Consider the following 21,728-nt stretch of genomic DNA (forward strand, 5'->3'; position numbering starts at 1 on the left):
ATCGAGTACTCACTTTTGCTGATGTTTGCATGGTAAGAAGGCTACTTATTGGTCGATGCTGAGGGGGCGGGGGCTCTTAACAGACTGATTACACTTGGATTTAAGTTGTTGGGAGGTCTAGCCGGGACTCAAGATGGTGGACTGCAGGCTTGAAAGACACTGGCGTCTGCATTCCTCCCGGCAAGAGGGACAAAAGGCCATATTGAGCCCACGCGGCCGACTACATGGCAAGCATGTCATCAGGCTTCTCAATGGACTGATTGACTTCCTATTGACTGTGAAAAGACGCACACATCTGCGCAGTGCATCAGCATAACAACAGGCTGTGTATTCGGCCTCAGACAATCGTGCATAGTGGACTCACAAAGCGTGTGCTTGTTTTGTCGCTGCAGTGTCAGGAGTATACAGTCCGTGTAATGGAGCCTTTTTATTTTTTATTTTTTTGTCCTGTCGGGCCACCGTAGTTAGCATTTGCGGTGCAGTACACACAAGGTTTACCTCCATATCTCTTTCTCTGTCTCTCTCTCTCTCTTTTCTAATTCTGGAAATTTTTAATTTTGGGAAATATTTGATTTTTTTTTTTTTTGACAATATTATGCACCCCCACTCATGGAGGCTGTGATGCAGCACTTTTTCAAAATCGAGTGGTGCCTTTGAGTTTAATCCATTCTGTGAACACATACATAACTCAAGGAATCTGCAGCTCAATACATATTTCTCCATCCATCTGCAGTACATATTTTGCTCCATTTTTTTAGTTTAAATATGTTGGATTTAAGGATTGTATATCGTTGCAACCCATATCCTCTGGACAACCAACAATTAAAATTTGTCCTCTGTAGTGGACCTTTTTAAACCTGTATATCTCCCACCCACTGCATGCGATTGAGGACATTCAGAGCTTTCCAATGATACCACTTTGATTGCACCATAAAAGAAAATGGCTTCCCTCAGTGCAAGCACTTTTTAGGGAAGAGGAAAAGTAAGTGTATAACACTTTTTATTGAACACATTTACGGTTTAAATGTTGTTAGCATGTTTCCTATAAGACTCTTAAGAACACAAAGTATTGTTTGAATTATTTTAACTGTACTTGAGCCTAGCATTTAAGTTTAAAAAAATGTCCTCTGTAGTGGACACATAGCTTAAAAATATATATATATATATATATTTTTTTTTTTCAAAAAAATCTTTTGCAGTATTCCAGTTACTTCACAAAGATTGGGGAATATCAAAATAAACATGATTGGACAATATTTGTTTATTTTTTTCCTGGTAGTCGGGAAGCTATGCTATTCATTAGCCTGTCTGTGGTATTTACGTTTTAGCATTAAGCTAGTGGGCTTTCATAAGGTACAGTTAAGTTAAATGCACTTCATTTTCTTTGTTTTATGTTTGGTTACTTTAACTGGGAGTGCGCAATTAACAGCTTGACGTTTTTTTTTTTTTATACAACTGTTGTTGACTACCTGCTAATTATGCTGAATGTTAGAAAGAAAAAAAAAAGTTAAGTGGGGTCACTCATATGGATTGATTCGAGCATGTTGATTAATAAATTGAACCAAAGAATGTTTAAATGTTCGTCTCTTCCTTGTTACTCACAGGTGGTGTCCAACAGGGACACCCTGGAGACGCTGCTGTGCGTGGCCTACGTCTTCGAGGTGTCCACCAGCGAGCACGGCGCCCAGCATCACATCTACCGGCTGGTCAAGGACTGACATCACGACGACGACGACGTCACCGCTCCTCCCCTCCGCACAAACACGCACGCGCGCTCCTCTGCGAGCTTCAGGCTCGAAGGCGACCCAGCTCGAGGAGTGCCAAACGTTTCCCAGGGATGGTGAAAACCAGGAAGCAGGCTGGGTGTGTTGACAGTATGACGGGAAAGGACCATGATGCACTGGGGGGTCTCCATACCAAAGCCTGGCCTCCAAAAAGTCCTGCATGAAAACGTTGCCTTTTTTTTTTTTTTTTTTTTTTTTTTATGTGATTCTACTAGAGCTTGTTTTGCTTTGTGTCATGCATGTGCGGGAGTTTGGTTGACTCAGGGTGCCCCCTACTGACTGAAAGATGAATGGCACACACCTAACTGAAAATGTAGGCAGAAAAATTGCACAACCTCTTTTGTTTTGTTTTGTTTTACGTCCCAGTGCCAATTACGTGTGCGCTGTTTGAATAATGAAAGTGTAAACCTGCCGCACGTACGGAGATACGAGGGAGGCTAAAGACATGATCAACACTTTGTGTTTGTTGTTTTTTTTTAATGTCTCCTGTGTTGTCTTAAAGCAAGAAAAAAGGCACATAATGATAATAATAATAGTAATAGTGATAACACTGCTACCTTTATCACTGCTACCTTGAAGTACAGCACAGTTGGATCTTTACGTGGATTGCTGAGTTGTCGACAGGCTTTTGTTATTTGCCCTGAAGTGTCAGATGAAAATATAAGTGTTTTTACAAAAAAAAAAAAAAAAAACATTGGTGGGTGCTTTTTTTGTGTGAACTGTGAAGTGTTGGCATCGGGCGGAATCCACATATCTCTAAAACCATAACTTTTTAGGAAACCCCCCAAAAAATATTAATGTTGTTCAACGTTAACATTGCATTGTCCAAGAAGCAGCAGCCATTTTATTTGCAACATTGCATCAGTCAAGCTCAAAAGACAGTTTCCACACTTTTTTTTTTTTTTTTAATTGAAGAATCGGTCAAAATAACAAACCACGCATATGGACTGAACAACAGCATAGATTTGTGATTAAAAAAAACAAATTATGTCGCCATTAATGACAGAGGAGATTTGGAATTTTACTGAGAACAAATGACATGACTGCGTTTTTCAAAGGCCACACGTGAAGGTTGATTTGCCTTTTCGCATTCTCTCTTTTTTTTTTCATGTCATGGCCCCAAAGAAGAAAGTTATGTCTTCTATCAATGTTGGTCCAGACCAAAAGAAAAGCGATTAGCATAGAAACTAAATAATGATCGCAGAAATGAGACACAAACATCGGCAAAGACCTGCGTTTCAGTCGGACAGTCGTACAGCATCTTATTTTTTATTTTTTAATGTATTTTAAGATTTTTTTTAATGCAAATTTTGGATGTAAATATTGACTTTATTGGCGAAATTCGACAAGTCGAAATTCGGGCGACGTAACTCGAGGACTTCCTGTAAATGACGAACGTGAGGTTAAGATATCTCAATTCACAGACCTTTATTATTGTGGAAAAAGCTGCATTGTATTGGCATTGTAAAACAAGTATTGACATTGTAAAAGTTTGTATTATAAAATAAAATACAGACATTAAAACGCTATTTTCTTTAAGTATATATTTTTTTGTATTATGTCTTTTTCAATGCCAATCTGCAGATTTTTATTTATTTTTTTAACACTCACCCCCCCCCCCCCCCCCCCACCCCCCAAGTGTCACGGTTTTTCAGTTTCAACTTTTTTTATTTTTATTTTTTCCCAGCTTCAACTTATTGGCAGTGTTTTAACGTGGAGGGGTGGGGGCGGGGCTTTGACCACGAGAACGTCTTGCAGCTTTTCAGGAGAGGAGAGCGGCAGAGCGCGCCCTCTGTCGGCTAAAGGCAATACCTGATTTCCCTGTGGCATATCTAAAAGAGACTCATGGATACAAAAGTTCGCCAGGAACTCCTAAACCGCCTGTAAGTCTGTGATTTTTCTACATATAATCTTGTGGCGTCAGTGTTTATGTTTCTGTAGTTAACCACTTAGCACGCTAGCTAAATATGTATAATATATACCACAGGGAATTCAGGTATTGCCTTTAGCCAACAGAGGGCGCGCTCTCCACTCTCCTCTCCTGAAAAGCTTGGAAGGCGTTCTCGTGGTCAAAGTCCAGTATGATAGTTGAAAAATATTCCGGTACATTTTTTGGGACTGTTGTTTCAAATGTTACAATTGGTAATACACAAAGACGTCATGGTATCAAATCATGCATCGCGCGCAAGTTAAGGACCATCTGGGTTGATCCAGAGGAATCATGGGAGAAAGTGATTGTCACTATATGAGCACAATTTCAGACCCCTCCGTGATTTCAAAGTGGGAGAACTCCCACAAAATCGCAGGGCGTCCAAATACTTATTCTCCTCGCTGATCTATTCCAGTTCGGAAAGGGTCTACAACTGTGTGCGTGACTTCGCGTCTGTGTGCGTGTGCGTGTGTGTGTGTATGTAAAAGAATCCCCCCCCCCCACGCTGACGATACTTTGATTTCCAATTAGGTGGGCGCACCATGAACGTCGCTCGCGGCTTGCTGACGCTTATGCTTGTGGCGTGCGGGGCGGAAGCGCGTTGCTCGCCCACTTCTTACTACAAAAACTGCTGGATTCGGAGCTTCCCGGGAATGGCGGTGGACACGGGGGCGTCCGAGAGGCGAGGCGGGCGGCTGCTCAGGACTTACCGGGAAGAGAGCGCGCTGAGGTGCAGTCGCGGTTGCTGCCTGGCGGCGAATGGTGATGGATTGCGGCCGTGAGGCGTTCAGGTGCATTTTAATGCTCGGTGATCAAAACTTTTGTGTCTTTCTCTTTCAGCGTCCTGTAATGTGGCGGTCTTTCATTATGTCGCCGCGCAAGACAACTGCTGCCACCTGCACTGTCCAACTTTGGAGAGCTGCATCATCAGCTACAACAACGATGCTGTCCTCTATAATGTCACCAAGGGTAAGTCACTTTTAAAAAATAAATAAAATACATTTTAGCTAAATTCAGACTGCAAACTGTCTCAGAAAGGAAAGGACGACCGAAATTTATAAAGAAACTAATTTTTAATAGCTGCCCATTGAAAAAACATGTAACTCGAAATATTTATTTAATCCAAAACTTCGTTTGCATGCTTTTATGTTCCAGTGTTAATAAGTGACAATATCTGGATATACTGTAGCTCTTTTTTTTTTTTTTTTTTAATTCAACGTTTAATTCAATGTTAAATGTATAGGTACATATAGGTACACTTTTTTTTTTTTTTTTTAGCAATGACACTTTTTTGGAGACAGACTTTTAATTGGACAATATGTAAAGTAACATGCATTATATTTTTCTATTTAAGACGTTTGCATTTTTTTGTCACTTATGAAATAAAAAAAAAAATGAAAACTACAATACTTATCTGTCATTGGCTAATAATATTTTTTATTCCACATCTATGATATACAAAATATCAAGATGCATGCCTTTTATTCGACTACAAAATCATAAATTTTTTTTGGAGCTACATAAATGCGTTATATTGAAGAGTGATTATTATTATTATTATTATTATTTTAAGATACACGCGCTTGTCATTGGTCAACAATGATCTATAGATTTTGGAGATATTTGTTTTCACTGTATAGTGAAATAAAAAAACCAGGACATTTTTCTAAAATGTAACAATTTTGTAGTGGAGTAAACCAGTCGTCCATCACCTCTTGTGTCCTGACATTCTATCAAACATGTAGAACTGGAAAAAAATGCCGAATAATGAGTTCGTGAAAAGACCTAAAAAAAAAAAAAAAAAAGTGGTGAATGGCTTGTTCAGGTGTGGATCCTGACCTGTTGGTGTTTGGCAAACACCTTACGCCCAACGTCCGCGTTGGTCGCGTTAACGCCTCGGAGCTGCTTCCCTTGGACAAGCGACAATTCTTCCATCCGCCGCCACCGGTTGCCACCGTGAAAACGAGCGCCGCCGGGACCCCGAAGACCACCACGAAAACATCAACTGTCACCCCGAAGCTTCTTTCGTCATCCGTCACCACATTCCAGACGAGCGTGCCTCCTCCATCCACCGACTTGGTTCCTTACCACGCCCCGACACCGCCTACGTTCACCTCCACGATCGCCACCACTCATCCTCTGACCCCCTCCAACGACCCGAGCACCCTATCGTCGTTCAAATTGCGAGACGCCAACGGTTCGAGTCCCCAAATGTCTGCCAAAGAGCAAGAAACGAATGATCTGAGCATCCCAACGTGGCTTAAAGACGAACCAAACACCCAGACGTCGTTTCAAGACCCACAAACCGACCTTGCAAGCACCCAATCGTCGTCTAAAGAGCGAGACACCAACAAACCAAAGACCCAGACGTCGGTTCAAGAGCGAGGTTCGACCCCGGGAGGCGAGGACAGCTTGGCGGATTCGGGACCCGAGTACCAAGGCCTGCCGGCGGTGCTGGTCACCTGTGCGGCCGTATTACTGGGCTGCTTCGTCTGGCGGCTTGCAAGATGGCGGGCCAAGAAGAAGAGGACGGAATGCTACCGTACGTCCGGGAGAAGAGGGACCATGCGTCTCATCAAGTACGATCCGGTCGCGGAGGGTGACGACAACTGACGGAAGGTTTGGAAGTGGGTGCCGATCTTGAATTTTTAATGCTTTAAGGTCACAGATTTTCAAACTATTTGAGGCTATAAGCCAAACGCTTATTTTTTCAAGAGGAAACGTATTTGTAAACAAATGTTACAGTAATACAATTCAAGTATAAAGGGAGTTAAAAAAATTGAATTTTCTAAAATGAAAAGATGACAAATGCTAATTTTTAAGTTTTCGTACAAGATTTTGTTTTCACTCAAGTGATACTTTTTATTTTGGTAAAAGGACAACAAAGTACATACATAAATACATCAGAAGGTCTTGTCCAAGTTCTGTATTCGGAATACATTTCCCGTACGTTGCGAGGCGTCAAATCTTGAGCACTTTCTTGACGGCCTCCTTGTACTGCAACACGGCGCTCTCGCTGTCGCCTCGATTCTTCAGCCTGCTGACCGAGTCCTTGTACTCTTGCACTTCGCCTCTTCCCAGCAGACGCCGGCGTTCTTCCTCGTCACCGCCGTCCGCCTGGCGCAGCAGCGTGTCCAAGATGTTCTTCTGGGACGGGCTGCCCTCCCACGAATACTCCTCCATGTCTGCTACCGTCTTATCGGCCTCCCACGCCTCCGTTTTCTGAAAGAAGATGTTATTAGGAGCCATTTAGGGCTGGGAAAACAAAAGTCGAGCAAATCAGTCGACTAAAAATTTTTGCCGTCCATGTTTCTACTTGGACCTTTTTTGCAGACACATGCAGTGGACAGGACGTTATTGAGCTTATTGTAGCTAACACTCGTTTACAAATGGAATATTGTCATCTGTAAGTGACTTTTAAGACACTATTACACGTATAATATAGATACAATGATGTTTGTGTGAAGTAAATGGTGGTTATTGTTTGTTTACATTAAATGGTAATCGCTAGTGCGCTAATGCTCATAGCGATTGCTAAGTGTTTAGCATAGGCAAAAAAATTTTAGGCTAATTTTGTTGGTGTTTCATAATGCTCATGCACACAAGACAATTAGTAGTTATAGCCAGTCAATTCAACTAATGTACGGTAGTTAGTTAGTTAGTTACGGTTTGTGTTTGTTTACCTAAAATGTAATCTCCAGCGTGCTAATGCTAATCGCTCTTGCTAACAGTTTAGCATAGCCAAATTTTGTTGGTGTTTAAAAATGCACATGTACAGACGATAAATAATGTTATATCCACTCAATTCAACTCACGTTCATCCTTGGTGGAATAAAACAAATATACTGCAAATAAATAACGTCACCATTTTTTTTTTTTTTGGGGGGGGGCTGCTTGGTTGATATAATTGTATTTAAAAAAAAAAAAAAAAGATGCATTTCACTATTTTAATTAGGGATGCTCGATACCACTTTTTTCAGACCGATACCGATACTTAGACCCTCAAGTACTCACCGATACGAGTAGTACATTTTGATAAATAAATTTTAAAAAAATCACTAAAAGATATTTGTCAACAAAAATATTTCCTTTAATTTTTACAAAAAAACAGCACAGTCACTCTTCAATAGTGTTAACACGCAAAATGAAAACACAAAAATGCTCTTTTAGTTTAGGATTCACTTGTAATAAATGTTTAGCCTTGAGGTGTTTTAGCAAGTTGCTGTTATTGAACGATGCACCCTTCATTCCGCCTCTTGCGAGTCTTGTGCCGCAAAGTTCACATTCTGCAATTCAATTCATTGTTGTCAAAACAGGAAGTGATCCTCATGATTTGCCAAGGTGTTCAACTGCTGCAGGGTAGCGCCAGCTGCAGGCAAGGAGGACTCACTCAACGTCTTTTTTTTTTTTTTTTTCCACCTCTGGCATCGGTCGCTTGTACTCGTCGGCGTCACGAGTACTCGAGTACTTGAAAAAAGGCTGGTATAGGCACGATACCGATACCCGGTATCGGTACTCGTCCATCCCTAATTTTAATCCATTTGCATTTTATCTTTAAGAACCGTTTGTTTTGAAAAAGTTATTTAGGTACAAACTTGATAAACTTTTAGGTACAATTTAACAAAATTATTTATTTTTTTTGTAGCGTGCGAGCCTTTTCGTTCCAATTAAGTGGTGCCTCCTAGAGGAAAGTCTGGATGCTGGATTTCAGTGATTTTTGTCAAGTGGAGGTATAAAGTCACCCGCGTTGCGACGGCTAACAAGCCCGCTCTTTGTGGTCTAGCGTTACAAAAACATCCCGACGCTTGCACAAGGACTGTGCCGCTCATTGTTTGCGCTTAAAGGTCAGCAGACTGTTTTCTACTTCCTGCCAAGTGCGTGATGGGGAAGAAAAACAAGATGCACAGGATGAGCGCGTCGCCTTTCTCAAGGTTTTGACCGTCATTTGCACTCACCCAGGACTCGTGGTAGAGGACGGTCAGCAGGTACATGGCGTAGTCGTAATTCTGTTGTCTCAGTGGGCAGCTGAAGGGCAGCGAAGACGAGTTGAGTCGAGTTTGGCGTCTTGAATGGACTCGCCAAAACGAGCGTGCGAGCGCTCACCTGTCAGTGGTGATGGTGAGGACGTCCGTGTGTTTGCAGTAGCGCTCCCCGACCAGTTTGAGCATTTTCTTCCTGGCGTGGTCGTCCAGGTTCAAACTGGAGAGCTTCACCTGCAAACCCGCAAAAACAGACACGTTATTTTTGAAAAGCGTCATAAAATGGCACTTGCATTCATTTCAATGGGGAAAGATGATATCGTGCGTTAACATCATTAGACTTGATAATAATGTCTTAATAATGTGCAGTATGACGCCTGTTACATGAATGCTCGAAGACAAATGTAAACAATTGATCTGTTTGTGAGACTTTTTCCTGTCAATCAACAATTTCTTTTGTTCATCATGTTGCTGTTTGATGACCTTCCTGACCCGTCCACGTGGATTCATGTTGCCAGCAATTCCTACCTTGCTGATAGAATCAAAGGGTAAACGTGTGGCTGAATCAACCACGGATTCAAAAAGACAACGAAAGCTGAAATTTTTAATGTCAATTAACATAAGATGACTTCTAAACGCTAAATGCTACATTATTATTAACACGGCATGGCTTTTGGTAGAACAAAGGGAATGAAAACTGCTCATGTTATTTAATGAGTGGTAAAATTAAATATATAAAATCCTAATCCCAATAACTGAGAAATTAAAGTACAAATTATGATTTATCATAATTATAGGATACACAATCCTAGCAAATCATCATCAATGAATTACAAAATAAAGTTCTATAAATGTCAAATAACTCATAATAATTACTAATAAAATCATAAAAATTGGTAAAAAAATAAATAAAATAAAAATCGCCCACTAGTATGTTTTTATATTGTTATGCAAAATTCTATACTATCATTTATTATATTACCGTACTCCTTTTAATCAAACAATAAATAGATGCGTAACCAAAAAAAACAAATAAAATTTATAGACAGTAAATCCCAATAATATAAAATACATAACAAATAAAAAATACAAATAGAAAATAGTAAAAAAACAAACAAACTAATAACTAAATAAATAGGAATATGTAAAATCATAATCAGTAATGAACATGTCAAAACCTACAAAAATAAAAAATAGGCTGGTAATTAATGTAATAATTCAATAATAGTTTCTATTTTAAAATTAAATATAAGTACAATAAATAACTAAATATATAATAAATATGTAATATTCTAATAAACAAAATAACTAAATAAAGCCCTACAACAGTGTTTTCTTTAGGTTTATGATTCTTTTCCACATTATTTACACATTTCTTTATTTCTAAACATCTGGGGCAATCTAACATCCTCCATTAACTCAATACGAAACTTCCAAGTATTATCACAAAGAGCTGCAGACGATAGCACAATAATTAACATATTGTTGGATTGGTGACATGCAGTTCTTGTGTCGGATCCCATTCATGTCTGATGCTAACATCAAGCACAAAAACAAAACAAAACATCAAACTCACCCGGAGATGAACGACACGAGCGGCAGGGTTTCGTACGGAGAGGCCCGCCGACACGTAGTCGCTGCTCTCCACCCGAATGGGGAAGTGCCGCTCGCGCTTGCCGTCTGTGTCCAAAGCGGACGGCCACTCGCTGCAGAACGCTTGGCGACACACGGCCAACAGTTGTACTCATCATTAGTCGTCATATTTTTATGTCAGTTAAAACAAACAAACAAAAAAAAGCCTCACACTTACGTTTGAGAGCTTCACAGTGTTTCCTGATAGCTGCTGGCGTCAGGTGGAGAAAGTTAGGAATCTGTTAAACAAGGCAAAGCGGGCATACCCAATTACTACTATTAAATATTTAAAAAAAATAAAATCAAATAATATACTGCAAGTGATTCTGAGCCTCATATTAAGGTGGTTTGTTTATCTTGTGTAAATGAAGTTGCAGTATTGAAAAAAGTTGTTTATGTCACATGGGTTCACGACTGTGTACATGCTAAATACATGGTCTAATAGATTTTAACACTTGAGCATCTCTGCTGTCCGGTGTCGAACCTTGATCAGCTCCAGGTTGCCCTTCTTCTCCGGAGGGACCCCTCCTTTCACAGGGTAGCCCATCCTCACAGGTAAGGGCACGCTGGAGGCTCTGAAGGGGGCCGCTGCCGGGTAGACAGCCGTCCAATCCTGGTCCTCTGCCATCTTTTCCGTCCTTGGTGGTCCCGCCTGAGAGGACAACCAACACACAAACAGAACAAGTTAACATCTTCATTTATTCCTCACAAAGGTTTCATGAAAGAAAGTTTCAAGTCCGATATCTAACTTACGTCTCTCCTGGGCCTTTTGGTTAAAGCGCCTCTGTCGCCTCTTTCAGGAAGAGCTGACATGATAAGCAGGGAAAATTAAATTAATAATAATAATAAAAAACGACTACATACACACTACAACATCAGATTTGGTCAATTAATTTAAAATGGATACAAAACACCTGAGGAATGCATTAGCAACAAGTTACAAACCAATTGATTTTATTTTATTTTTTGCAGCCAACAAAGACAATAAATTATCATTTTTAACAAATTGTTTAAAAAAACATTTAAAGTATTTTGATGTGCTGAAATTTACTGCAATTAATTTTTTATTTTCATTTTATTGAGCGTAAATAGTAGCGTCTCGTTTACACGTCATCAATGTGCGCCGAGGAAGACGGCTGCAATAACCTCTGAATTTAACACATATTCGAGAACACGGTGTCAATACACGTGTTCCCTATTTAACTTACTAACCAGCAAATCGAAAATGAAAGTCGGCTGACTAAAAAGGACTAGGTGCATATTTATTAGTGACCTCGCTACAATGCAACACTTTTAGCTTAGCACGAAGCAATTGCTCCGATTTCAGAGTGAACTACAGCAAAGACGCATGCAATTCTCACTTTTATTTCCACCCGAGTTTAGAGGCAATGCCGTCGCATATGTCAACCTGTTTGACAAATTCGGCAGTCCAACACCGACGACGTTGAATCGACTTAAGGACAGCAGCATCGTCTTGCTCGTGTAAGCAGCCATGTTTTCTCAGTGACTGACTACGGATGGCGACAAACGACAAACCTCTCATTTGCCAAACAGCGAAACTGTGAAGTTAGTACGAGTACACAAAAGGTTTATTTGTGGGATTATACGTGCGAATTCGGCATTAAATACTAATGCGTGAGGGATATGCGGATATTGCCTAGTCAAATGAAGCACATTGAAAAAGACGAAATCTTTTATTAATTAATTAATTTATTTATTTATTTTTGAGCTCGCGACCAGCTGCTGCCTTCTGGCTCAAGCTTGAGGAGTTCACTTGCCCTCGTAAAATGATTATGCCACGGGTCGTTCTCATTCACAAACTCACTTCTGTTATGCCCCGGCACGCCGAAGTATCCGAGTTTTTCCTGTTGCCAAGTCACGTTTGATTCACATACAAGTGACGAAATGTCATCTTGTACGGTCGATATTTCTTGTGTTACATAAAAAAAAAAGTAAACGCGCCAAGCATTTGTGTGGAAATGAAAACTATCGAGTAGCATTGAACTCAGCATAACGTCCAGGGTCGAGCTGTCAGTGATGCACTTCAAAGTCCCGCAAACGGATGTCGATTTAACACTTGTGCGTTCTTTGGGATTATTTTCACGTTTTGCCGAAATGGAGTGTTTTCTTGCAGTTTTTTTTCTACATGTAACTCGGTGACTCATATTTAGACGTACTTTTCATCTGAGTTTGCTTTTGCAAGAAGAAATTGTTGCAGTACTGACTGAGAGGATATATTCATGATTTTATCTGCTGCTGGCGACGTCCACGCGTTTGAAGGTAAGCTAGTTGGCCCAATGTTTTTCAGACATACACTTTGAGTAGATTTTAGGTTATTTTTATAACCTAACCTGTTGTTACTCTCTTCACGAGAACATGCAGACTGTACTCGGTTTGTGACTCATTCCTTACCTGTGGGCTCGTTTTCCCCAACCTGCCTGCATGATGATACGACGTTAAAAATGCCCATGTTTTGATTAATTAATTAATTAACTGAGTTATTATTGGGCTCTTTTAAGGCATATCAGCAACAAAACAGAGACATTGGAACACGAACACGGGAGTAATTAGGCGCAAAAGATTTTAAGATGTAAGATATTCCCCATTGACCGCTTTTTGAAAATGAAGATATTTGCTATTTCACTTATTTCGTGCCAGCCTAAAGACCACCAGCTTCACAAAGTTACCGTCTAATCTGAAATAAAAGCATACGGTGTTGTTGTTTTTAACTGTAATCAACAGATAATTAGCTGTAATGAGCATCAGCTGTCAGAATTTAGCCTGTGTTCAGTATTTATTTTTTTTTACTCAGTTTGTGTGCTGTATTATTAAGTTAATAAAAGAAGGAAAAGCTTTTGGTTGCAGTTGAACTTTGACTGTTTGTGTCTTAACTTTGAGCTCCTTTGAGCTTGGGTGTTCAAGCTGCTATGCAAGCTAGCTTCAACTAATAACTAATAAATAATCAACTAGCGTTTGAACAGGGGTGTGTAGACTTCTTATATCCACGGTGTAGTTGTATGCCACACATCTACTCAGCCTATATTCAAACCGTCATGATAATAATGATAATTTAGACGGAAAGTGACCTGTCAGTGTGACACACTTGACTGTGCTCAGAAACTCAATCTACATGTTGACAGCCGTCCATGTGGTCCTTGTCATGGCTGCTTGTATAGCTGAGGACAGATGGGACTCTTTCTTTTCTTTTTCTTTTCCATGACACATTTTCAAATTGCTAGCATCAACACACGTATCAGGTTCGATGTCTTTTCAGAGACACAAAACACGATGAGTGGACTCCTCTTGACGTACAAATGTCCTTGTTTTTAAAAGGAAGAAATACAGTACGGTATGTAAAAAGTCAAACAAAAAATCTAAATGCATAACTGGAGGTACGTTCGGAAAATAGCTGAAATGTTGGCAGAGTGCTTTGCATCTGTTTTACGTCCCCAGATGCCACCTGGCCAGGTTTTGACCTCCATCAGGGACAATGTAACGTAACGCTATTTATGCGCAGAAAATCCTCCGTGATGGCCGCGCGTGTGTTACTGACCCATCTCTGGCTCACATTTGCGCTCAATTCTGGGAATATGTCAGGCTTGCATGCACCCGTATTACAGTCGCAGGTCACAAGTGGCACTGTATTGCATGCTAAAAATGTTCCAAAATGTGACTGACTGGCCCCCTTGTCCAAAATCAGCTGTTTATAAAATAGATGGATTTGCATAATGGGATAGAAAATAGATGGCTTGAACCTTCCACCTATTTGCAGTTTTCTATTTACAATTTCAACTATTCATTTTCGATGCTCTTTGAATCTCCCTAAAATGCCACAAGATGGCACCAAAGCCCGGTCTCAATAGGAAAGAACAATTCTGGAAAAAGACAAAAGTGTTTGCTTCAAAAATATACAGTACAGTACTTGACAACATTTCGAAACTTAGAAAAAGTCAGTTAGTTTAGAAAATACAAAGTGTCGTAGATGGTCAAACGAAACTGGATGTGGTGGTATTGTAACCTATTAAGCAATGGATATTTGACCACAAAAAATGGCGCAGCAACCTAAAAATACATCACAGGCTTATAGTCTATCTTCTGCAAGGAACGATAAATGGTACTGCAGCTTACTGAGTCACGTAGTTGCGAGACACCCTTCGCAAAAGATGATTTGCGATATGAGGGTTTTGAGTTATAAGCATGGTCACCGAACAAATTAAACTCATAAGTGAAGGCTCTATTGTATAGTGGACCACCGCGATTTGGCATGCATGGATTTGCACATTTGTAGATTATTATTATTTATTTATTTATTTATTTATTTTGTTATTTGTTTTAAGGAATGTTCGATGATTTTCCCCTCCATTTCCCCCTGTCGTTTCTGGAAATATTGAGGGTTTTTTTTCCAGTGTTTTTTGAAGAATTTGTTTTTTTTAATTACAATTTTCTCTCTCTCTCTCTCTCTCTCTCTCTCTCTCTCTCTCTCTCTCTCTCTCTCTCTCTCTCTCTCTCTCATCACTACTGCTACATGAGTTGAGTACAATAACTATTTAAGTTTAAGTGGAAAATATGTTTCAGCACTCGAGCAGGTTTCCATTGACCAGGTGTCCAAGCCGCCTCTTATAATGGAGGGCAGGGCTACCTTTCAGTTACATTCATCTCCGCATCTCACAACACCTGTCCCCACTCCAGGTATGGCCGCGCATGCCGCCCCGCAGAGCGAGCGCTCATCGGCGACAGGAAGCTAGCCAAGATCCTCTTCGCGACCTCCTCCAAGCGCTCGCTGCCCCTCGCCGACCCTCCACCACCCGTGAAGTTTGGGAGCAACATGGGCGAGAGACGGGCGCGCTCCTTCCACATGACGTGCCGCCTGCAGCGGGACTACGGCAGCAGGCTGGCGGGCCCCTTCGCCCGATACAGCCCCAACGGCTACGCCGGCACCAGCCTCAGCCTCAGCCTGGACCGGGAGACGGACGCCGACGACCCTGCGCAGGCGTCCGGCGAGGCCGTCCCCGCGTCCGACGCGGGCCGCTACTCGCCCGTTTCACTGCAACCGGACCCCGCGGCGGCCAATAACGGATCGGGCGTCCCCCGCTGCCCGCCGGCCAAGGACCCGGCGGCCCTGCAGATCGCGCAGGGGCAGCTCCCCGTCGCCTCGGCGCCTCTGCCGCGCTCCAGCTGGCTGCATCGCCATCAGAAGGAGTTCCAGCGGCCGTACGTCAAGACCAGCATGCAGGGCGACGTGTACAACTTCCTGGAGAGACCAGCCGGGCTCAAATGTTTCCTCTACCACTTCCTCGTGTAAGTATGACAAGCTGTGGACATATTTCTTCATCAGTGTTTTGCAACCTTGATTACACTATACAGTAGTGCTGTCACTAGTGAACATTTTTAGTATTGATTAATCGGTTATTCAATTGATTAATCGGCTAATCTGATTTATTTTAATTTTGCATTAAAGTGTATTGTATTACAAAAGACATGTTTCCCCCCCCAGATTACAGTTTATTATTAACCAGTGATTGGTGGTTATTTTGTACTTTGTATTCGTATGTTGATAAAAAAAAAGAAAAAAAAAAAGGGTCTTAATGTACAATGTTACCAGTTTTGTTTTCCAAAGTAAAAACAGACATTTGCAAATGTTTTCTTTTGATTAAGGACTACAGAAATCAGTGAACATTTACTGTTGTTGATATGCTGAAATCAGAGGATTTTGACAATTAAAAAAAAAAAAATGGCTCCAAACGATTACCCAATTATTAAAATACTAATCGATTACTTCTGGATTAATGGATTAATTTTGACAGCTCTACTGTAAAGAATTGACTGTAGAATTTACAGTAAATAACTGGCAAAAAATGTTGCCATCTAATTATTGTAATATCTCAGTTAATTACTGAAAAAATTGATTACAGCTCATTACTGTTTTTTTTTGCATATTTTTTTTACTGTATATAAATTATAGTTAGTGTATTCTAAATAATTACTGCTGCTATATTTTTTGTACAATTTATTACTGCATATAAATTATATTTACTTAGAAAGCAGTAATTAGAGTACACTAACTATAATTTCCATCCATCCATCCATCCATTTTCTTAACCGCTTATTCCTCACAAGGGTCGCGGGGGGTGCTGGAGCCTATCTCAGCTGGCTTCGGGCAGTAGGCGGGGTACATCCTGGACTGGTCGGATCTGAATGGACTGTGAAAGTGGAGCTAATTTTGTGGCCATGTGTGCGTTTATACAAATGCCTGTCCGATGTTTGTCATCTACAGTCCCTCTCTCGTTAATTACATCTTTTACAGTATTAGGTTCTGGTTCCCAGAAACAGAAGGAGTGTGTGCGCGTGTGCGTGTGTTTAAAGAGCCAACCAGAAGCAGGTCAGTGTGATCTGGTCCACCATATACAGTACCTCTGGCCCGTCTTGTTCTGCTCCGGCCCGCTGTCAACATAAATGCATGAAGCATGGACGCACTTGTGTGCGTGTGTGTGCGCGCGCTAAGAAGACCCACAAGGGGAGCACGCTGACCTGTACTTAAAACACAGCTTACGGAAAGCATTCTCTGAAATGCCTCTTAGAAGATTTCCTTTCTTGGCGTGAAGATGTTTGAGAACTTGTTTATGCTTTTGGCTGGTCAAATGGGATTAATTGTTTCAACGAGGAGAGTCAAAATTAGTGCGTTAATTTAAAGTTCCTTTAACGCCACTTTTTTTTTTTTTTTTTTTTTTTTTTTTTTTTTTTTTTTTTTTTTTTTTTAAACGCACGATAAATGACCACCCCTTACTTGGAACGCCTGTACTGGGGGAATTCTAGTTGCATTGCAGCAGATACGTTCACGTCAATTTTAGCAGTAATAAATTAAAAAATAATGCGTATATTTGTGGAGACTGGGGCCAAGTTGTATTTTACAATTTTAAAAATGTGCGGAATTTCACGTTACTTCATGTTAAAGATTAGATAGCTCTTAATATGAAAAGAAAAATGCACTGGGCTGTGACCATCTTACAAAGGCAATTATTGCCATCTAGTGGCAGAAAATGACCTCAACACAATTCAATATCACACTTTTTTTTTTTTTTTTTTTTTTTTTTTTTTTACAGTACATTAATTTTAACTCAATTTTATGAATTAATATGAGAATACTGTATTAATGACGGGTGGCACGGTGAATGATTGGTTAGCACGTCCGCCTCGCAGTTCTGAGGACGGGTTCGAGTCCGGGCTCCGGCCTTCCTGGGTGGAGTTTGCATGTTCTCCCCGTGCCCGCCTGGGTCTTCTCCGGGTACTCCGGTCTCCTCCCACATTCCAAAGACATGCATGGCAGGTTAATTGGGTGCTCCGAATCGTCCCTCGGTGTGCTTGTGAGTGTGGATGGTTGTTCGTCTCTGTGTGCCTTGTGATTGGCTGGCAACCAGTCCAGGGTGTATCCCGCCTACTGCCCAAAGCCAGCTGAGATAGGCTCCAGCACCCCCCGGCGACCCTTGTGAGGAGCAAGCGGATGGATGGATGTATCAAAGACTGAAAGATGCAGCCATATTTATCAATTGTACATTTAGAACACAAAATTTAGAACACATCAAATTTGTGATTAATCCTGTGTTAATGAAGTCATGCGATTAATCACGATTAAAAATAATTTTTAATTGCCTGAAACCCCTAATTTAAACCTAATTTTGTCCCATTAAAAAACAAAACAAAAAAACAAAAACAATCATAGCATGAATGTGGTAAAGTTTTAGTATTTTCATATGGTATCTGCGGAAGATAATGCCTTTATCTCGGCCAATGTGGGTTTGCACGATGCTGAAGTGGCTGCCAGTGTCTCACTTTAACAGGATGCAAGTGGATTAGCGCTGATGTTGCTCCACATGAACTGGGAACGGGCCCACTGACCGCTTGCTGCTTTCATGTGACCTTCGTAAAGAAAAGAAAATGGGGAAAAATGGAAATCAAACAATCTAAATAGCCACTGTTTACACCAAAATGGCCAAATTACATGTTGGGTCAAAGGATTAGTGTTAAATATGCTCTGGTGTAAAAAACTTTACCTTAAAAAAAAGACTTACATTTGGTTTGTTTTCATGACATTCTATAGCACACTTTTTCCACCATGTTATCAAATTGCATCATCAATAATGAAAGCTAAGCGCTTGTCTTTGTGACACCGAGCCCGAAGTGAGAAAGCAGGAATTAGTCCAAGCTATTAAAATATTATCCCTCTCCTGACAACAGTTGATGGAAACACTGAGCCGCCACTCCTCTCCATTGTGTGTTTAACGTGCGCTGCATTGCTGATGAATTCCCCCCCCCCCCCCCCCCCCCCCACCACCAATAATTGAGGCTCAAATGTTTGGCTTTAACAAAGGAGCAAGAAACCCGAACCCGTCCGTCATTTCAAATGATGACCCTCTTTGAGGTAACTATCACTTGTGGACGGCGATTAGCAGGGGGCCGTGCATTCATTGAATGGTTGACAGGGGGCAGAGATGCCACGTAGAGGGTCCAATGTGCCACTTAATATGTCTGTCTTCACGCTGGCATCTGAAAATGGACGACAGTGAATGGGTTAATTTCCGTAAGTGCAATGTTTCACAGGTAAACATCCCAAAAGTTTCCACAAGTTTTACACGTGTTTTCGAGTATTTTTGTTACTGTCACTCTTAATCCCGTATACATTGTGAGAATTGACTGTAGAATTTACAGTCAATAACTGGCAAAAAATTATTAATTTTTTACTTATTGATTAATCAATTCATTTTGACAGCTCTAATTTTGTGCGAGTCTTAGGAGATTGCGTGTACAGACAACAAGGTCACATTTGGACACTCCCGCTGAGTATTTTACATAACCGGACAGAACAAACTGTGCAGTTATGATTCCTAAATGCCCTCCGATTGAAAGCCATAATCCAACTCTTGAAACTCATTCGGGAGCCTCATCTACTGCTCGGGTTTCTTATTCTGCAAAATGGCTAAAGCAATTTTGGCTGTCATAATCTCATTTGCTGTGCCAATATTTCGTCTTTTTATAGTGACAAAGGTCAGGGCTGGGCAATAAATCCAATTAATTTCGATTTGTTGTCAATTTGAAAATCGAATTGTGGAAAATTTTCCACATCGTCTTCTGGATTATTCATCATATTGTGATGTTTGGTTTCATCCCTACTAAAAAAAAATACTTACTGCTAGCAGTTAATGTTCAATGGTGTGTTTGCACTATGCTAATGAATAAGCTTTGACCTACTGACAAATGCGTACCGCTAGCCAGAGGCTAGCTATCTAGCTTTCAAAGCATATTTCTATAAACTATAAACTGAATACCTTTATGTTCCTTTATCCCATCATACTTCTTCAGTGATTGAATAGGTAAATATGTTAGCATTTTAGATAACAAAGATTCCTAAAAGTTTGCACCATGCTAATGAATAAGTTTGACCTACTGACAAAAGCGTACCGCTAGCCAGAAGCTAGCTATGTAGCTGTCAAAGCATATTTTTAAACTATAAACTACCTTTCTGTTCCTTTTTTCCATCATACTTCTTCAGTGATTGAAAAGGTAAATTTGTTAGGATTTTAGATAACAAAGATTCCTAAAGGTTTGCACCATGCTAATGAATAAGTTTGACCTACTGACAAAAGCTTACCGCTAGCCAGAGGCTAGCTATCTAGATATTAAAGCATATTTCTAAACTAAAAACTTACTACCTTTCTGTTCCTTTATCCCATCATACTTCTTCAGTGATTGAATAGCTAAATATGTTAGAATTTTAGATAACAGAGATTCCTAAAAGTTTGCGCCATGCTAACCTACTGACAAAAGCGTAGGCTACAGCTAGCCAGAGGCTAGCTATCTAGCTATCAAAGTATATTTTTAAACTATAAATTGACTACTGTTCCTTTATCCCATCGTCCTTCTTCTGTGATTGAAGGTGAATATGTTAGCATTTAGATAACATAGATTTCTAAAAGTTTGTTCCGGCTTTACTAAAGTCCAGACTGTCGTATCAGACCGTCTCAAATGTCTCGGGTTCGGATATTGTCATTCTCACAGCATTTTTCACTTGTAACCTTCGTCCACTTGTCGTCGTGAGCTGAATTGGACCTCGGTCCGCTTGTTTACTCCAATCTCTGGAGATTTTGTTCCCCAACTATTGGGCGGACAAGATGATGGTTAAGCCCGGGGTGGAATATCCGTGCTGGTGGCTTCGGGCTGATGTGCGGTAATCCATCCTTAAGCTCCTCCCACGGACGGGATTGCGAGGACTGAACCGGCGGGGGTCAGAGTGGACTACTCTGTCTCTGACATGCTTTCTTAACAGTCACGGTCGGGGCAATTTGTGTGCTCATTCATGCTCGTTTACGACTTCCCGTTTTGTTATGACATAATCGTCTTTTTTCGACATTGAGAAGTGTTTACTATAAACACAGGCAGCAGATTGCACAAAGCAGAGCAAAATATGAGGAGACTAAATCCATAATACATTGCTGACTTTAAAAAAATGCCTTGAAATTTATAGGCTTATCAATATCATCCATGCATGTATACAGCCCTTCAAAAGAAAAAAAAAGTACAGTATTCCTTTCCATGTGGTCTTCATATTTGTATTTGTGATTTTCGAGCTGGGCTTGTGCTTATTTTTTGAATGAAGCCGCATGCCGGATTTTGAATATTGTCAGTAATTCTCGCTAAAGCCCCAGCTGTTTTGTTTTTAATCAGATCCCGCATGTTTTTTGGCCCCGTCCGGCCGAGCAAGGTTGACTCGTGGTTTTGGAGTGACCCCGTCCTCTTCTGTTACGTCCTGTCATGTAGGCTACGTCTGTCCGCGGCAAAAAACATTTCCGCTTGCTAGCGCCACAGTAAGCTTTGACAAATGCCGACTCACTCAATGAAACTGTGAGTGGAGACAAATTGGCAAATTGATATTACTTGTACATCCACCAGGCTCTTTTTTTTTTTTTTTTTTGCTACTTCCTCCTTTTTACATAGTGCCCCCTAGTGTTCAGCCTGGGACACCACATAACTGAAATGCCTTGTGTTGCAGGCTACATTTAGGCGAACTTTGGGTAAGACTGTTTGAATTTGTTTTGTTTTTTTCCCATCCTAATTGGGTGAAATAGCTAACCCAGCATTGGGTACAAAAAGGGGCGGAGCCAATGCTGTATTGTTGATACTCTGAGCATTGGGTTTGATGACTTGACCCAGTATGGTAGGTCAAAATTTTTTAACCAAAAAGAGGTTAAAAAAAAAAAAAAAGGCCATTCTAATGAGTTAAATCTACTACGAAATTGAATATCAGTAATACATTATTTTTATTTTTATTTTTATTTATTTTTTTATTTTTTTATTGCCGATACTTTCTAAAAAGTAGAAACTTTCCCAGGTCGCGGAAATATGGCTGCATCT

General features: G+C 40.6%; 4 protein-coding genes across 15 annotated transcripts in view; 3 read left to right on the forward strand and 1 right to left on the reverse strand.

Annotated features, from left to right (window-relative positions):
• The window catches only part of tead4 (TEA domain transcription factor 4), a 32,920-nt gene extending 29,607 nt beyond the window's left edge, over positions 1-3,313 (forward strand). For both annotated transcript variants that reach the window (XM_077517419.1, XM_077517420.1), the window contains exon 11: positions 1,605-3,313. In XM_077517419.1, the coding sequence (XP_077373545.1) occupies positions 1,605-1,718 (114 nt within the window). In that variant the 3' untranslated portion in view covers positions 1,719-3,313. The remainder of the gene's footprint in view (positions 1-1,604) is intronic.
• On the forward strand, positions 3,076-7,561 carry mansc4 (MANSC domain containing 4). Of its 3 annotated transcripts, none has more exons than XM_077517416.1 (5): positions 3,076-3,181; positions 4,246-4,476; positions 4,555-4,683; positions 5,540-6,341; positions 6,796-7,561. In XM_077517416.1, the coding sequence occupies exons 2-4, from the start codon at positions 4,257-4,259 to the stop codon at positions 6,325-6,327; spliced, it is 1,137 nt and encodes a 378-aa protein (XP_077373542.1). In that variant the 5' UTR covers positions 3,076-3,181; positions 4,246-4,256; the 3' UTR covers positions 6,328-6,341; positions 6,796-7,561. The 3 variants fall into 3 exon arrangements, with proteins under 3 accessions (XP_077373542.1, XP_077373543.1, XP_077373544.1); XM_077517417.1 differs by lacking the exon at positions 3,076-3,181 and adding an exon at positions 3,884-4,151; XM_077517418.1 differs by lacking the exon at positions 3,076-3,181 and having other exon boundaries at positions 3,884-4,476; positions 5,540-6,333.
• mrps35 (mitochondrial ribosomal protein S35) lies at positions 6,530-13,032 on the reverse strand. Of its 3 annotated transcripts, none has more exons than XM_077517424.1 (8): positions 12,738-13,032; positions 11,079-11,131; positions 10,810-10,977; positions 10,504-10,564; positions 10,270-10,409; positions 8,818-8,927; positions 8,670-8,739; positions 6,530-6,936 (listed from the first exon to the last, which is right to left on the reverse strand). In XM_077517424.1, the coding sequence occupies exons 1-8, from the start codon at positions 12,793-12,795 to the stop codon at positions 6,676-6,678; spliced, it is 921 nt and encodes a 306-aa protein (XP_077373550.1). In that variant the 5' UTR covers positions 12,796-13,032; the 3' UTR covers positions 6,530-6,675. The 3 variants fall into 3 exon arrangements, with proteins under 3 accessions (XP_077373550.1, XP_077373547.1, XP_077373548.1); XM_077517421.1 differs by lacking the exon at positions 12,738-13,032 and adding an exon at positions 12,151-12,352; XM_077517422.1 differs by lacking the exon at positions 12,738-13,032 and adding an exon at positions 11,687-11,952.
• Positions 11,458-21,728, forward strand: part of kcnq1.2 (potassium voltage-gated channel, KQT-like subfamily, member 1.2) — a 165,301-nt gene continuing 155,030 nt past the window's right edge. For all 7 annotated transcript variants that reach the window (XM_077517410.1, XM_077517414.1, XM_077517408.1 and 4 more), the window contains exons 1-2: positions 11,458-12,605; positions 15,015-15,623. In XM_077517410.1, coding sequence (XP_077373536.1) covers positions 15,151-15,623 — 473 coding nt within the window. In that variant the 5' untranslated portion in view covers positions 11,458-12,605; positions 15,015-15,150. The remainder of the gene's footprint in view (positions 12,606-15,014; positions 15,624-21,728) is intronic.

The sequence above is a fragment of the Festucalex cinctus genome, chromosome 3 (genome assembly GCF_051991245.1).
Source record: "Festucalex cinctus isolate MCC-2025b chromosome 3, RoL_Fcin_1.0, whole genome shotgun sequence".
In the NCBI taxonomy this organism is placed as follows: domain Eukaryota; kingdom Metazoa; phylum Chordata; class Actinopteri; order Syngnathiformes; family Syngnathidae; genus Festucalex; species Festucalex cinctus.

Coding starts and splice junctions, on each gene's coding strand:
- mansc4 (XM_077517416.1), top strand. CDS start 4,257: ATGAACGTCGCTCGCGGCTTGCTGACGCTTATGCTTGTGGCGTGCGGG. Junction 4,477..4,554: donor TTGCTGCCTGGCGGCGAATG/GTGATGGATTGC, acceptor TTTCTCTTTCAG/CGTCCTGTAATGTGGCGGTC. Junction 4,684..5,539: donor CCTCTATAATGTCACCAAGG/GTAAGTCACTTT, acceptor TGGCTTGTTCAG/GTGTGGATCCTGACCTGTTG.
- mrps35 (XM_077517421.1), bottom strand. CDS start 12,337: ATGCTGAGTTCAATGCTACTCGATAGTTTTCATTTCCACACAAATGCT. Junction 10,978..11,078: donor CCAAAAGGCCCAGGAGAGAC/GTAAGTTAGATA, acceptor TTGTCCTCTCAG/GCGGGACCACCAAGGACGGA. Junction 8,928..10,269: donor CTCGTGTCGTTCATCTCCGG/GTGAGTTTGATG, acceptor GCGGGTTTGCAG/GTGAAGCTCTCCAGTTTGAA.